The 13,195-nt window shown below is 35.0% G+C and overlaps 1 protein-coding gene across 11 annotated transcripts in view; it reads left to right on the plus strand.

Moving 5' to 3' along the window:
* Positions 1–12,697, plus strand: part of LOC100878560 (pyrokinin-1 receptor) — a 36,278-nt gene extending 23,581 nt beyond the window's left edge. For 10 of the 11 annotated variants that reach the window (XM_076534011.1, XM_012286719.2, XM_012286721.2 and 7 more), the window contains 3 exons: positions 8,830–9,047; positions 9,814–10,246; positions 11,275–12,697. In XM_076534011.1, the coding sequence (XP_076390126.1) occupies positions 8,830–9,047; positions 9,814–10,246; positions 11,275–11,522 (899 nt within the window). In that variant the 3' untranslated portion in view covers positions 11,523–12,697. The remainder of the gene's footprint in view (positions 1–8,829; positions 9,048–9,813; positions 10,247–11,274) is intronic. The other variant, XM_076534016.1, reaches the window with a different exon arrangement.
* Positions 12,698–13,195: the final 498 nt, after the last annotated feature.

The following is a 13,195-nucleotide window of genomic DNA, read 5'->3' on the forward strand; positions in this document are numbered from 1 at the left end:
ATGTAAAATATAATAAAATTTGATAACATAAAAACGTAACAAAATGGCACTTGTAATACATCAATTTAAAGCTTGAAGCTTGCCAAAAATAACTGTATAAAGTTTTATTTGATACTTCCAATACAAAGCTAATGATCACCATTTAAAGCAGACAATGATCAACTTTGAGAGATGTAAAATATAATAAAATTTGATAACATAAAAATGTAACAAAATGGCACTTGTAATACATCAATGTAAAGCTTGAAGCTTGCCAGAAATAACTGTATAAAGCTTCACTTCGAATTCTTCATGGAATTTTTTTATTTTTACTAAATATTAAGGTTTAAATTAAAGTTAAAGTTTAGTATTCTAATTTTCTCCTCAATGTCTTTGCAATTTTCTCTTCAATTCTCCCTTTTCTTACAACTCCCTCTGATTCTCAATTCACCTAAAGTAACAAAAATCTCAGATTTCACAAATGTCATACCTCCGATTTCTTTATGGATCTCCTTCCGAACGACTGGAGATAACACATCCAACGTTTTATCACCAGGACGTTCGGTAATTGAATTGGCTATCATAAATCTGATGGATGACGTTCCCCAAAGTTTTTTTTGGACTTAGCGTATATTCCGGTACCCGACTCCCGATATTCCCAAAAGGTGGTCCCGTAAAATTGAATGACCTCGTGATTTCGGCCAGTTTATGGTGTCATGCGGTCACGACCCTCGCCTGTATTGTATCGACGTCCGTATCGAACGGTACAAAACGATTTTCGTTACCGCCGTATCAAAACCACCGCATCAAATTCTCTGCAAAATCTGTGTGTACTTGTTTCACAAACGATATACGAAATTCTGTGATGTTCTTGTTACAATTATTCTTATATTTTATTCTCTTTATGTAATTTTATTTAACTTGAAAGTGTACATTGATATATTATAAGATTTTTTGTTATTTAGAGATATTTCAGATCATTAATTTTTGTTGGATTTTAAACTGGATGTGGATTACTGTTTGGTTTAAATGATGATCAGTAACTTTAGGTTGAATTATAAATACTGTTTTGTGATATGTTTATGACATAAAATAGTTCAAAGTTTATGATGTACTTATTTCGCACCCGTTTATTTGGTACGCATCCTTCAAATAGAAACGTGTGAGCATTGTCTACACGTGTACGATAAAAATCACCCCAACACGCCACGTGTAACGAGGAACGAGATGATAGAAAGAGACATTTACTCGTTCGATAGGGGAAAGGGCATATTTTTCCTTCCACGTGCATCAACATCGATTTTCCATGCCGTTTACGACTTTCTTAGCTCGACTATACGTGGAGAATTCTACTTGATCACGTTTCAAGAAAAAGTTCACAACCTTGCATCACTCCCTTTGGCAAAGTTCAAAGCTTTTAAATAGGAGTACAAGGTTTTTCTTGAAATTTATTTCAATTTTTATGTAACTTTCAAAACTTTGGTTTTGTTTTTCGATTTGCTGAGTAATTTTTAAGTTTGTGAATAGATACATTTGTGTAATTGTTGGGGCGTGGAGTTGTAGAGTTTCTGAATTTGTAAGTATTGAAATTGTGAGAGATTAGAAGAGTTCAAGTTTGCAAATTTTGAAGTTGACAAGTTTTATAGATCCCAAATTCTCTAATTTCTATCTTCTCAAATTACCAACTTCTCAAATTTCCATCTTCTCAAAACCCTAAACTCCCAAAACCCCAAATTCTCAAATCCTCAAATCACCCCATCCTCCACTCCCGGAACTATCAACCACCAATATTCAAAAACTTCCTCATCAAATCTCCAAATACTTCCATCGCCATCCTCCAAATAATTCCATCTACATTTATAGCAGTCCTTTCACTAGTCCCACAAATATTCCGCTATTCACCAAGTTTATATATTTCCGCCGCAAAATCGCTTACGTAGTAAAGAAGTCGTCGGAAGCGTCGTGACGCTTTCTTTAGTTCGCATTAACTGTGAAATACGATGACAATAAAATTTCACCGGGAACTTCTCGTCCTGTAAATCTTAGGCAGAATTGTTCAAGTTTGTTTACGATGTAGCGACAAATTGATTGGCACGACGAAAACTTGTTGACCATTTTCGCGGCCATTTTGCATCGAAATGGTGTGCTTTTGCGAAAGAAACTTTACATGATTTTAAACGTTGCTGTCCGAGTTGTCACAATTAATTCAACTTGTCATCGTTAAAATGGTGAATTTATTTCTCTTACGTACATATTCTTTTTTTTTGTGTTCTTTTTTTGTTAAATTTTTTTCACTGCGGTTAGCGATGAATAAAATTGAGTAATATTTTTCAAGTAAACCACGCGTTGAATTATCATGCGTCGAATTATCACGCGTCGAATTATCACGTGTCGAATTATCACGCGTCGAATTACTACGCGTCGAATTACCATGCGTCGAATTATTACGCGTCGAATTACCACGCGTCGAATTACCACGCGTCGAATTACTACGCATCGAATTACCACGCGTCGAATTACCACGCGTGGAATTATCACGCGTTGAATTACCACGCGTCGAGTTACCAAGCGTCGAATTACCACGCGTCGAATTACCACGCGTCGAATTATTACGCGTCGAATTACCACGCGTCGAATTACCACGCGTCGAATTATTACGCGTCGAATAACCACGCGTCGAATTACCACGCGTCGAATTACCACGCGTCGAATTACCACGCGTGGAATTACCACGCGTGGAATTACCACGCGTCGAATTACCACGCGTCGAATTTCCACGCGTCGAATTACCACGCGTCGAATTTCCACGCGTGGAATTACCACGCGTGGAATTACTACGCGTCGAATTACCACGCGTCGAATTACCACGCGGGGAATTACCACGCATCGAATCACCACGCGTCGAATTACCACGCTTGGAACTACAACGCGTGGAATTACCACGCGTCGAATTTCCACACGTCGAATTACCACGCGTGGAATTACCACGCGTGGAATTACTACGCGTCGAATTACCACGCGTCGAATTACCACGCGTCGAATTACCACGCGTCAAATTACCACGCGTAGAATTACCACGCGTGGAATTACTACGCGTGGAACTCTCACGCATCGAATTACCACGCGTCAAATTACCACGCGTGGAATTACCACCCGTCGAATTACCACGCGTGGAATTACTACGCGTGGAACTCCCACGCATCGTATTACCACGCGTTGAATTACCAAGCGCGGAATTGCTACGCATTGAATTACCAAGCGTCGAAGCACCACGCGTTGAATTTCTACGCGTGGAATGACCACGCGTAGAATTATCAGGCGCCGAATTACCATGCGCCACTATACTCGAAGCTGTCTCGCGTCTGCGCATGCGTAATCCTCACGCTCTGATTGGTCCGTGTTTTTCCTTAATAATTCAAAAACGATGCTTCATACCCCATTTTTGCAAAGGGAAATCTTATTCAAAATCTCGTCAGCTACCCCCGTTTTTAGGGAGTTACGCTCATTATGAGAGACCTTGTATAGAATTCAAACTACTCAGCTATAAAGTTTTATATTTACACGAATGTAAGTAAGCTCTTCATTCTTCGGTTCATTCAGAAACTGAAATTATCGTGGCCTTCGAACATTGTTTCTTCTTGTGATTTAACGAGGCCATTTATTGGCAACAACTAAAGGTAGCACAAACACTCTATTAATACTTCAGTTTTCACTCATCTTCAACTACTCTTACGCGAGGGTCAAGTTCGATGGTCACGAAATGCAATATAACCTATGTTCATTTATATAAAACTACAGAATTGGTACTTTTTTTTTAAAAAAGAATCCTTTAAAGCATCAGTAAAAATACCTCAACATAAGTGCAGACATTTTGTTTCTCATACTGGATATCGTTACAGTGTTTTGATCTTGAGGGTGCAATTCGCCTGGATCTTTTACGGTTTACGTAAGCAGATAGATCAGGAAATAGACCGCAATTCGCGGCAGACCTCGTAGAATGTTATACAAACGTGCTGCCAAAATAAGGCTGTAAATAGATCTCTCAAGATCGTTGTTGCTGATTCACTTTACAAAAGAAATGTGTAAAAATTAGCATTTTGTTATATAACAATTTAGTTATACATATATTAATAACTACAATAAATAATACTTATAGTCTCTCGTTATGTATACAGAGAGCTAAAAATAAACTTGCAAAATAATTATATTTAAAAAATTCACGTCATCACAAAGCACTAATGTATAATAAAATATAACATCTACCAGTGCACGTATCTTAAAAAATCTGTCATCCCAATACTTCTATTTAAAAATACCTGCAAAAGATATATAAACAACCGTCCAAAAAACTAATAAAACCGGTCCATCATAAACGCTAGAATAATTTTGCAACTTAACACAACAGTGTTACATAACAGTTATTTTGTCACGATGAACAAACGATAAAATGGTTGGCAGCGGTTTCGAGGACCACAAAGCTGTCGCGACAAAATGCCGCGCGATCCCCATCATGACCAAAAGTTCGAAAACGGATTTTCAGAAAAAAAAACGAACGGGGGATCGAAGATAATGCCTGCGAAATTTACGAGTACACAAGGGGCCAGTTAATCTTCATCCTCGATTGCGTTCACCGATCAGAAGATAACTGACAAAAATTACAGCCATCATAAGCTGGGGTAGGATAGATTTTCGCGTTACGATTAAAACGTGAAATATCGAGATGAAAATCGAGGAACCTTCATGCAAATTATTCGACGAGCCTCCAGTTATTTTTATGAATGATACGCGCTTGTCGTGAGCCATTTTTTTTTATGACGCTTTTATGGATTTTCGCTTTTCGAAATTGTCAGCGTCAAATTAATTTACGGAAAATCCGGAGTTTTATGATGGATGGATTTTTACGGGGGAGGCGAATGGATTTGATGGAAACAGAAAAAATTGTTGGAGGATGCTGGGAAAAAGAGATGTTTATACATCAATTTTAATATTGTTAACAACAAGTATGAATTATTCGATGTTAATTATTTATCAATTATTAATTATGAATTAGTGGTACAGTTACTATTTATTGATTATAAAAAATGAGGTACCAATGGACAATTACATACAACTATTTACTTTTATAAAATTATCTATCATTGGACAATTATCATTTACTATTAATGAATGGTAATTTATCAGTCACTATTTACCTGTGACTATTTATAAATTAATAATACAATTTTTATTTATTAGTTACCAAGTATGAAGCACCAGTAGAAAATTACATACAATAATTTATTTATATAAAATTATTAATCTTTCGACATTTATCATTTACTATTAGTCAATTATTAATTATCAGTCACTATTTACCTGTGACTGATTATAAATTAGTAGTACAATTATTATTTATCAGTTGCCAAGTATGAGGCACCAGTAGAAAATTACATACAATAATTTATTTATTTAAAATTATTAATCTTTCGACATTTATCATTTACTATTAGTCAATTATTAATTATCAGTCACTATTTACCTGTGACTAATTATAAATTAGTAATACAATTATTATTTATCAGTTGCCAAGTATGAGGCACCAGTAGAAAATTACATACAATAATTTATTTATATAAAATTATTAATCTTTTGACATTTATCATTTACTATTAGTCAATTATTAATTATCAGTCACTATTTACCTGTGACTAATTATAAATTAGTAATACAATTATTATTTATCAGTTGCCAAGTATGAGGCACCAATAGACAATTACATACAATTATTTACTTATCTAAAATTATAAAATCATTAGTCATTTATCATTCACTATTCATCAATCAAAAATCACCAGTTACTAAGTACCAAGAACAAAGTCACAAGTTTAGACTACCAATTACCATAAACCAAATACCAATTACTATACACCAAATACCAATTAGCATACCCCAAATATCAAACACAGTACCAGATACAAATTACAATACACCAAATATCGATCACCAATGTACCATCAAAATACCAACATTTTTCGTAAAGAGTTGTCCTTCTCCATCGATCAATTCGATCCACAAAAGCTATCAAACGTACCTCGATCAATAAGACGAGACCGGAATCAGATTACGAGACATCATCGTTGCAGCAAGATCTATTTTAAGCCGACATATCATGCAACGAAATGCATCCACAGTGTATTATCGAATTCGATAGCAGGCTGTTGCTCGTCCATTTACGTGCAGGATTTATTACGGTAGCGTTTCGACGTTAACTCATCGCTTTATTTCTCTATAAATAGCCCACGGCTCAAGGAATTTCACGACTGTTTCACGTAACGGCAATAATTTCCGCGTTTCTTAAACGCCGGACTAATTAACCGGGTCGTGACTGAATTTCTAGCGACGCTTTTTTAAAAGGCCTCCGGAGACTTAGAGAAAATACGAGGGAGTAGGATTCATCCGAGATTCCGTGGCGCAAAAGCGAATGGTAATAAAATCGCGAGGTTAAATAAAAACAGCGGCGTAAAAAGCCCGAGGAAACATTTTAGCAAAACGTGTTTGACGAACGATGGTTTCTTTTCTTTTAAATTATACCGAGTTGCCGGAGGAGTCAGGATAGAAATATTTGGAATCTCGTGTCCTCCAAGTAGCTGTCCTTGTTCGATACCGACCTTTATTTGCACTCCGTCGAGCATCATCCTATCTGCGAATATAAATGTTACCAGTTTGAGAACAACTTTTTCCAAATTCGACGGAATTTATTCTAGCCAGACATCATATTTATCCCAGTCCCCACGGAGTTAAGAATCGGAATCAACGAACGATTGAACGTTTCAAACAGAGGGTACACGCGATTGCGTTTATTTTCCGAGCAAATATTTGACAAGGAACGATTTATACAGTCGTTGCAAATAGCGTGCAGCTGTAACACGCCGGACCGAGAGAGTCGATTTCGATGCATATGCGTCGCAGTCAAACGACCGATTCAGAAACAATCAACCGAATCACGCGATTGTTTCTGGCAATAAATTTGTACTGCATATGTCTACGGTTACTGAATGTATCGTCAAAACTTGCAACAATTTTGTCTAATTCTTCTGGCTACATATTGTGTACGCAGGTGACGCTTGATCTTCTTTATCATCAATTGGTATCGATAATTGGTGCGGGCATCTCCATATTGTTGTTATTGGTGCCGATTGTGATGATTTTTGGACGATTATTTAGCGAACGATTGCCTATCGAACGGTTGCTCACCGAGCGGTTACTTAGCAGAGGGTCACTTATCGAGCGGTTAACTTCAAATGACTGATCACACATGAAACTACTACGCGTTGAATTACCACGCGTCGAATTACCACGCGTCGAATTACCACGCGTCGAATTACCACGCGTCGAATTACTACGCGTTGAATTACTACGCGTTGAATTACCATGCGTCGAATTACCACGCATCGAATTACCACGCATCGAATTACTACGCGTTGAATTACCATGAGTCGAATTACCACGCGTCGAATTACCACGCGTCGAATTACCACGCATCGAATTACCACGCGTCGAATTACCACGCGTCGAATTACTACGCGTTGAATTACCATGCGTCGAATTACCACGCATCGAATTACCACGCGTCGAATTACTACGCGTTGAATTACCATGCGTCGAATTACCACGCGTCGAATTACCACGCGTGGAACTCCCACGCATCGAATTACTACGCGTGGAATTACCACGCGTCGAATTACTACGCGTGGAACTCCCACGCACCGAATTACCACGCGTCGAATTACTACGCGTGGAACTCCCACGGACCGAATTACCACGCGTCGAATTTCTACGCGTGGAACTCCCACGCACCGAATTACTACGCGTGGAACTCCCACGCACCGAATTACCACGCGTCGAATTTCTATGCGTGGAACTCCCACGCACCGAATTACTACGCGTAGAACTCCCACGCACCGAATTACCACGCGTCGAATTTCTACGCGTAGAACTCCCACGCACCGAATTACCACGCGTCGAATTTCTACGCGTGAAACTCCCACGCACCGAATTACTACGCGTGGAACTCCCACGCATCGAATTACTACGCATGGAATTACCACGCGTTGAATTACTATGCGTGGAACTCTCACGCACCGAATTACTACGCGTCGAATTACTACGCGTGGAACTCCCACGCTCCGAATTACCACGCGTCGAATTATCACGTGTCGAATTACCACGCATCGAATTACCACGCATCGAATTACCACGCGTTGAATTACCACGCGTGGTCAGTGAATTCTTATTTATTGAATAGCATTTGATTATCGAACAGGCAATCTATAAATAGGAAGACGTCGTACATCTTTCAAGAAACCAAATTCATCCGAATAATCTTTCCCGGTTGTCAGTGAGCGTCTCGTTGCATATTCATGTACGGTGTCTAAATAAAATGGAAAGAATATACAAACGAATTTAGAAATAGCCGTATATCTTTTTCGGATAATTATTCGCGCCTATCATTTTTTGTTATTCCTTACAAAGTTGTTTTTTCTTTTGTCCTCGGAATAAATCAACGTCAAAATGAGCGGTAGAAAAATGGCAATAATGTTCGACTTAAACCAAATATTTCATATGGAAGGAATTATGGCTTACGTATTTCAGTTATGCTTGTTTCTTACGTACAACAGGTTTCTTTTTCTTATTACGAGACTGTTTTTTTACGATTATCACGGTTTTTACGGAATGTACGGTTTGAAAATTGTCGTAATACGCTGCTACGAGGTTGAATTTAAAAGTTAGTTTAGATATTATTGAATTGAGGTCTCGTTTATCGATCACAATGTGTTTCTATGCGTATAGAACGGAACGTTGTCTTTTCAGTTGCAGTGGTGGTGGCATTTTTCATTTGCTGGGCGCCGTTCCACGCCCAAAGGTTGTTGGCTGTCTACGCGCAGAATACAAACGGGGAACCGGAAGACGTCGTCGTAATAGTCTACACTATCCTCACATACGTGTCAGGGGTGTTTTATTACCTTTCCACGACGGTCAATCCGTTGCTGTACAACATCATGTCCAACAAATTTAGAGAAGCCTTCAAGGTGAGTTATCACTTGAGAATTCTTCATTAAACTTTCATGTTCTTGCACGTTCAAGGAATTCATATCTTCCGTGTTGAGCTAAGATTCTATCAGTATTCAGTTAATTAGAGAGTAAGATGTTTGTATAAGAAATACAAAATTCATGTGTACAGTCATATGAACGATTTAATAATTTTTTATAAAATACGTGTTGTAATATGTGATATAATTGTAGGAGATTGATGATGAGTTGTGTGTTGTATAAATACAATAATATGTGCTTGAACTTGTATGTATATATTTTTTTAATTTGTTCATAAAATGAAGTACGTATTGTGATATACGTTCTAAGACATTAATGGTAAAATATTCACATATTAGTACAAATTATATTCTGTTGTTTATGAACAATTTATTTAATCTTCATATATTGAAGAAAATACATATTGTAACTTATACAACATATACAATATATGAACAAGTAAAATAACATCCAACAAGTGATCTTATGAACGCTTACTAAAAAATCAAAATTCTTAATTAAGAATTAAGAAGTCAAATCAAAATTCTTCAAACTTGAAATGCTTTAGAATTATGATTATAAACTTTCAATTAACCAAATAAAAAGAGATAATATGTTAGACAATTTCATTACAATAAAATAAAGCAAAGCAAAAAAGAACAAAACTGAAATAAAAATGAATGAAAGAAAAACTATAAGTATAATAAAAAAGTATAAGTCACGAAAAGAACAGAGTGCGTTAACCAAAGTAAAGTTAACTTTCAGTCAATGTTGTCGAATCACTGCGGGCGGAAGTGGTCCTCGCGGAAGTCTATCCCTCGACAGCCGACTTACAGCAGCCTGTCAAAGTATCCAAGGTCCACAACGAGGCAGGCGGACGATCGTCAAAATTCGCCATCAATATCCGTCAGCGACGAGAACCAAAAGCTGACGGCGAATGTTCAACGTCCAACGAACTCGAACGATCTGAATGGATTAGAACGAAGGAGCCAAGACAATCGATCGACCTCGAAAATCAACAGAATAAATAATCACAGGGAATACGGTAGAAGCGCCTCCAGAGGATCGAATTCCAGCCAATTGACCTTGATGACTTCGATCAGCAGAAGTTTTAACGAAGGAAACAACAACATGGCGGCCGCGTGCGTGAACGAGTGCTTCTTGAAGATGCAGTCTCCACCTAGGGCTGTCACTATTGGTAAAATTAATTTTTTATTACTTGTTTTAGTGTATTGAAACATTTTTGGAGGTTGAGAATTTTTGAGCTGATTTGGACATTTTTGAGATTACAATTTGGAAATTTTTAAGATTGTAACGTGGGAGTTTTATAGGTTATAATTTGTGAATTCTCAAGTTTATGATTTTGGGAATTCCTAAGACTAAAATTTGGAAATTCTCAAGATTGTAATATGGGAGTTTTATAGTTCGTAATTTGAGAATTCTCAAGTTTATGATTTTGGGAATTCTTAAGACTAAAATTTGGAAATTCTCAAGATTGTAATATGGGAGTTTTATAGTTCGTAATTTGAGAATTCTCAAGTTTATGATTTTGGGAATTCCTAAGACTAAAATTTGGAAATTCTCAAGATTGTAATATGGGAGCTTTATAATTTATAATTTGAGAATTCTCAAGCTTATAATTTTGGGAATTCCTAAGACCAAAATTTGGAAATTCTCAAGATTGTAATATGGGAGCTTTATAATTTATAATTTGAAAATTCTCAAGCTTATAATTTTGGGAATTCCTAAAACCAAAATTTGGAAATTCTCAAGATTGTAATATGGGAGCTTTATAATTTATAATTTGAGAATTCTCAAGCTTATAATTTTGGGAATTCTCAAGACTAAAATTTGGAAATTCTCAAGATTGTAATATGGGAGCTTTATAATTTATAATTTGAGAATTCTCAAAATTATAATTTTGTGCAATTTTACAATTTTGCACTATTTTGCTATTTTACAGTTTAAGAATTTCTATGTCCATCAAATTCAAAATTTCCTTAATTTAAAAATTTTTAATTTCCTTCATTTCAAAATTTCCAAATACCTCAACTTAATAATTTCCAAGTTCCTCAATCTAAGAAATTTTAAGTTCATCAACCTGAAAATATATAAACCTATAATTTAAGAATCATAAAATTTCTCGATTCCAAAATTTTTTCCTCAAGTTTGACATTTTTTAAATTTCTAAATTTTCCATATTTCCAAACTTGTGAATTTCAACAGGAATAATAGCGGAACGATTGCGACTAGGAACCAAAGGACTGTTCTCGCACCAGCAAAAGGTGCCAACCATCCCCTTGTCGAAACCGGAAGTGACGACCGAGCAGCAACCGCGGTTTCAGAGTCACCCAAGTATCGAAAGTGCGAACACCATCAGCAACTCCAGTTTACAGGATTTCGACGAAACTGAGTTTACTGGAACGGAGTTAGCAAGATACATGGGCGAATTGAACTGCGACTTGGTTACTTGACCCACGTTTCCGGAAACGGACACATAAGCTTCTTACGAGAGATACTTCTTAAGAAAACTTTCGATCTGTGTAGACGTTCAGCGACGATGGTCAAAGAAATCTGAGAATTTTGATAATTGAATACTTGGAGTCTTTGAACTTGACGAATTGAGAAATTGAAAATTGAATATGAAAATTTGAATAACTAAAGGAGTTGAGAAGTTGTCAATTTTTAAATTGAAAATTGGAAAGTGGAAGAATTGAAAAGTTGAAAAATTGAATAACTCTATAATTGTAAAATTAAGAAACTGAAGAATTGAATAATTTTAAAAGTAAAAAATTGATGAATTGAACAACTGTAAAACTAAAAAATTGGAGAATTGAAGAATTGATAATTTATTCAAGTGGAAAATTGAAGAATTGAAAATTTGAAAAGTTGAAGAATTAAAGAATTGAAGAACTGAAGAATTGAAAAATTGAAAAATTGAAAAATTGAAAAACTGAAAGATTGAAAAATTGAAAAATTGAAAAATTCAAGAATTGAAGAACTGAAGAACTGAAAAATTGAAAAATTGAAAAATTGAAAAATTGAAAAATTGAAAAATTGAAAAATTGAAGAATTGAAGAATTGAAGAATTGAAGAATTGAAGAACTGAAGAATTGAAGAACTGAAGCACTGAAGAACTGAAAAATTGAAAGATTGACAAATTGAAAAATTGAAAAACTGAAAAATTGAAAAATTGAAAAATTGAAAAACTGAAAAATTGAAAAATTGAAAACACAAAAAATATATTTGAAAAGCAAATAATAAAGTATTTTCCAGTTCTCTAAAAGATGTCATTGTACAAAATTTTAAGCTTAAAGCGTAAAATTGATGAAAGTGTTGATCTAAATGCTTGTATCCAAATAATTTAAAGAAAAGTGTGTATAGCTGTAACGATATTATAATTGATAAGTTACTATTTAAAGAATGTATTGATTTTTCGTTTTGACGATATTGTGTTAACAGATTTCGGAAGAGCAGATGAGCTACTTATTGACTTTTGTCATTTGTACTTCAAAGTGCAATGTAATTATATTTAGTAACAAATGGAAATGTTATTAAACAATTTGGTAATAAATTGAACTGTAAGATCGAATATTATTTGTACAGTGTGAAATTTATACAACGAAATTTGTTATTTTACGAAACACTACATTTTGTACTTTTTACTCACACCTGATAGTAATTTTGACCCTAATTTTTTGTAAATATTTGTTGAGCATTTTTTAAGTTTGCACTGCAATTTGTATTGATACTAAATTGATATTAATCAATTGATACTAAATTGATACTAAATTGATATAAATCGATATTAATATGTTAATTGTTTAATTAACAATTATTAATATAATAATTATTATATTAACAATTAAATTATTAATATAAATTAAATTATTAATATAATAATTTTTAATATGTTTAATATTGGTTAATATCAATTAATTGATATTAATTGATATTAATCAATATTAAAAAGCAACAAAAAAAGATGTTTACTTCAGAGTCTCGATATATTGCCCCCATGAATTTAAGGCAAGTGTACTAATATAAATTGAATATTAATCAATATTAAAAAACAACAGAGATTTCAGTTGTTAAACAAGAATCCAAATTATTAATGTTCATATCTGACATACGAGAAAACTGGATC

Source organism: Megachile rotundata, chromosome 7, assembly GCF_050947335.1.
Source record: "Megachile rotundata isolate GNS110a chromosome 7, iyMegRotu1, whole genome shotgun sequence".
NCBI lineage: Eukaryota > Metazoa > Arthropoda > Insecta > Hymenoptera > Megachilidae > Megachile > Megachile rotundata.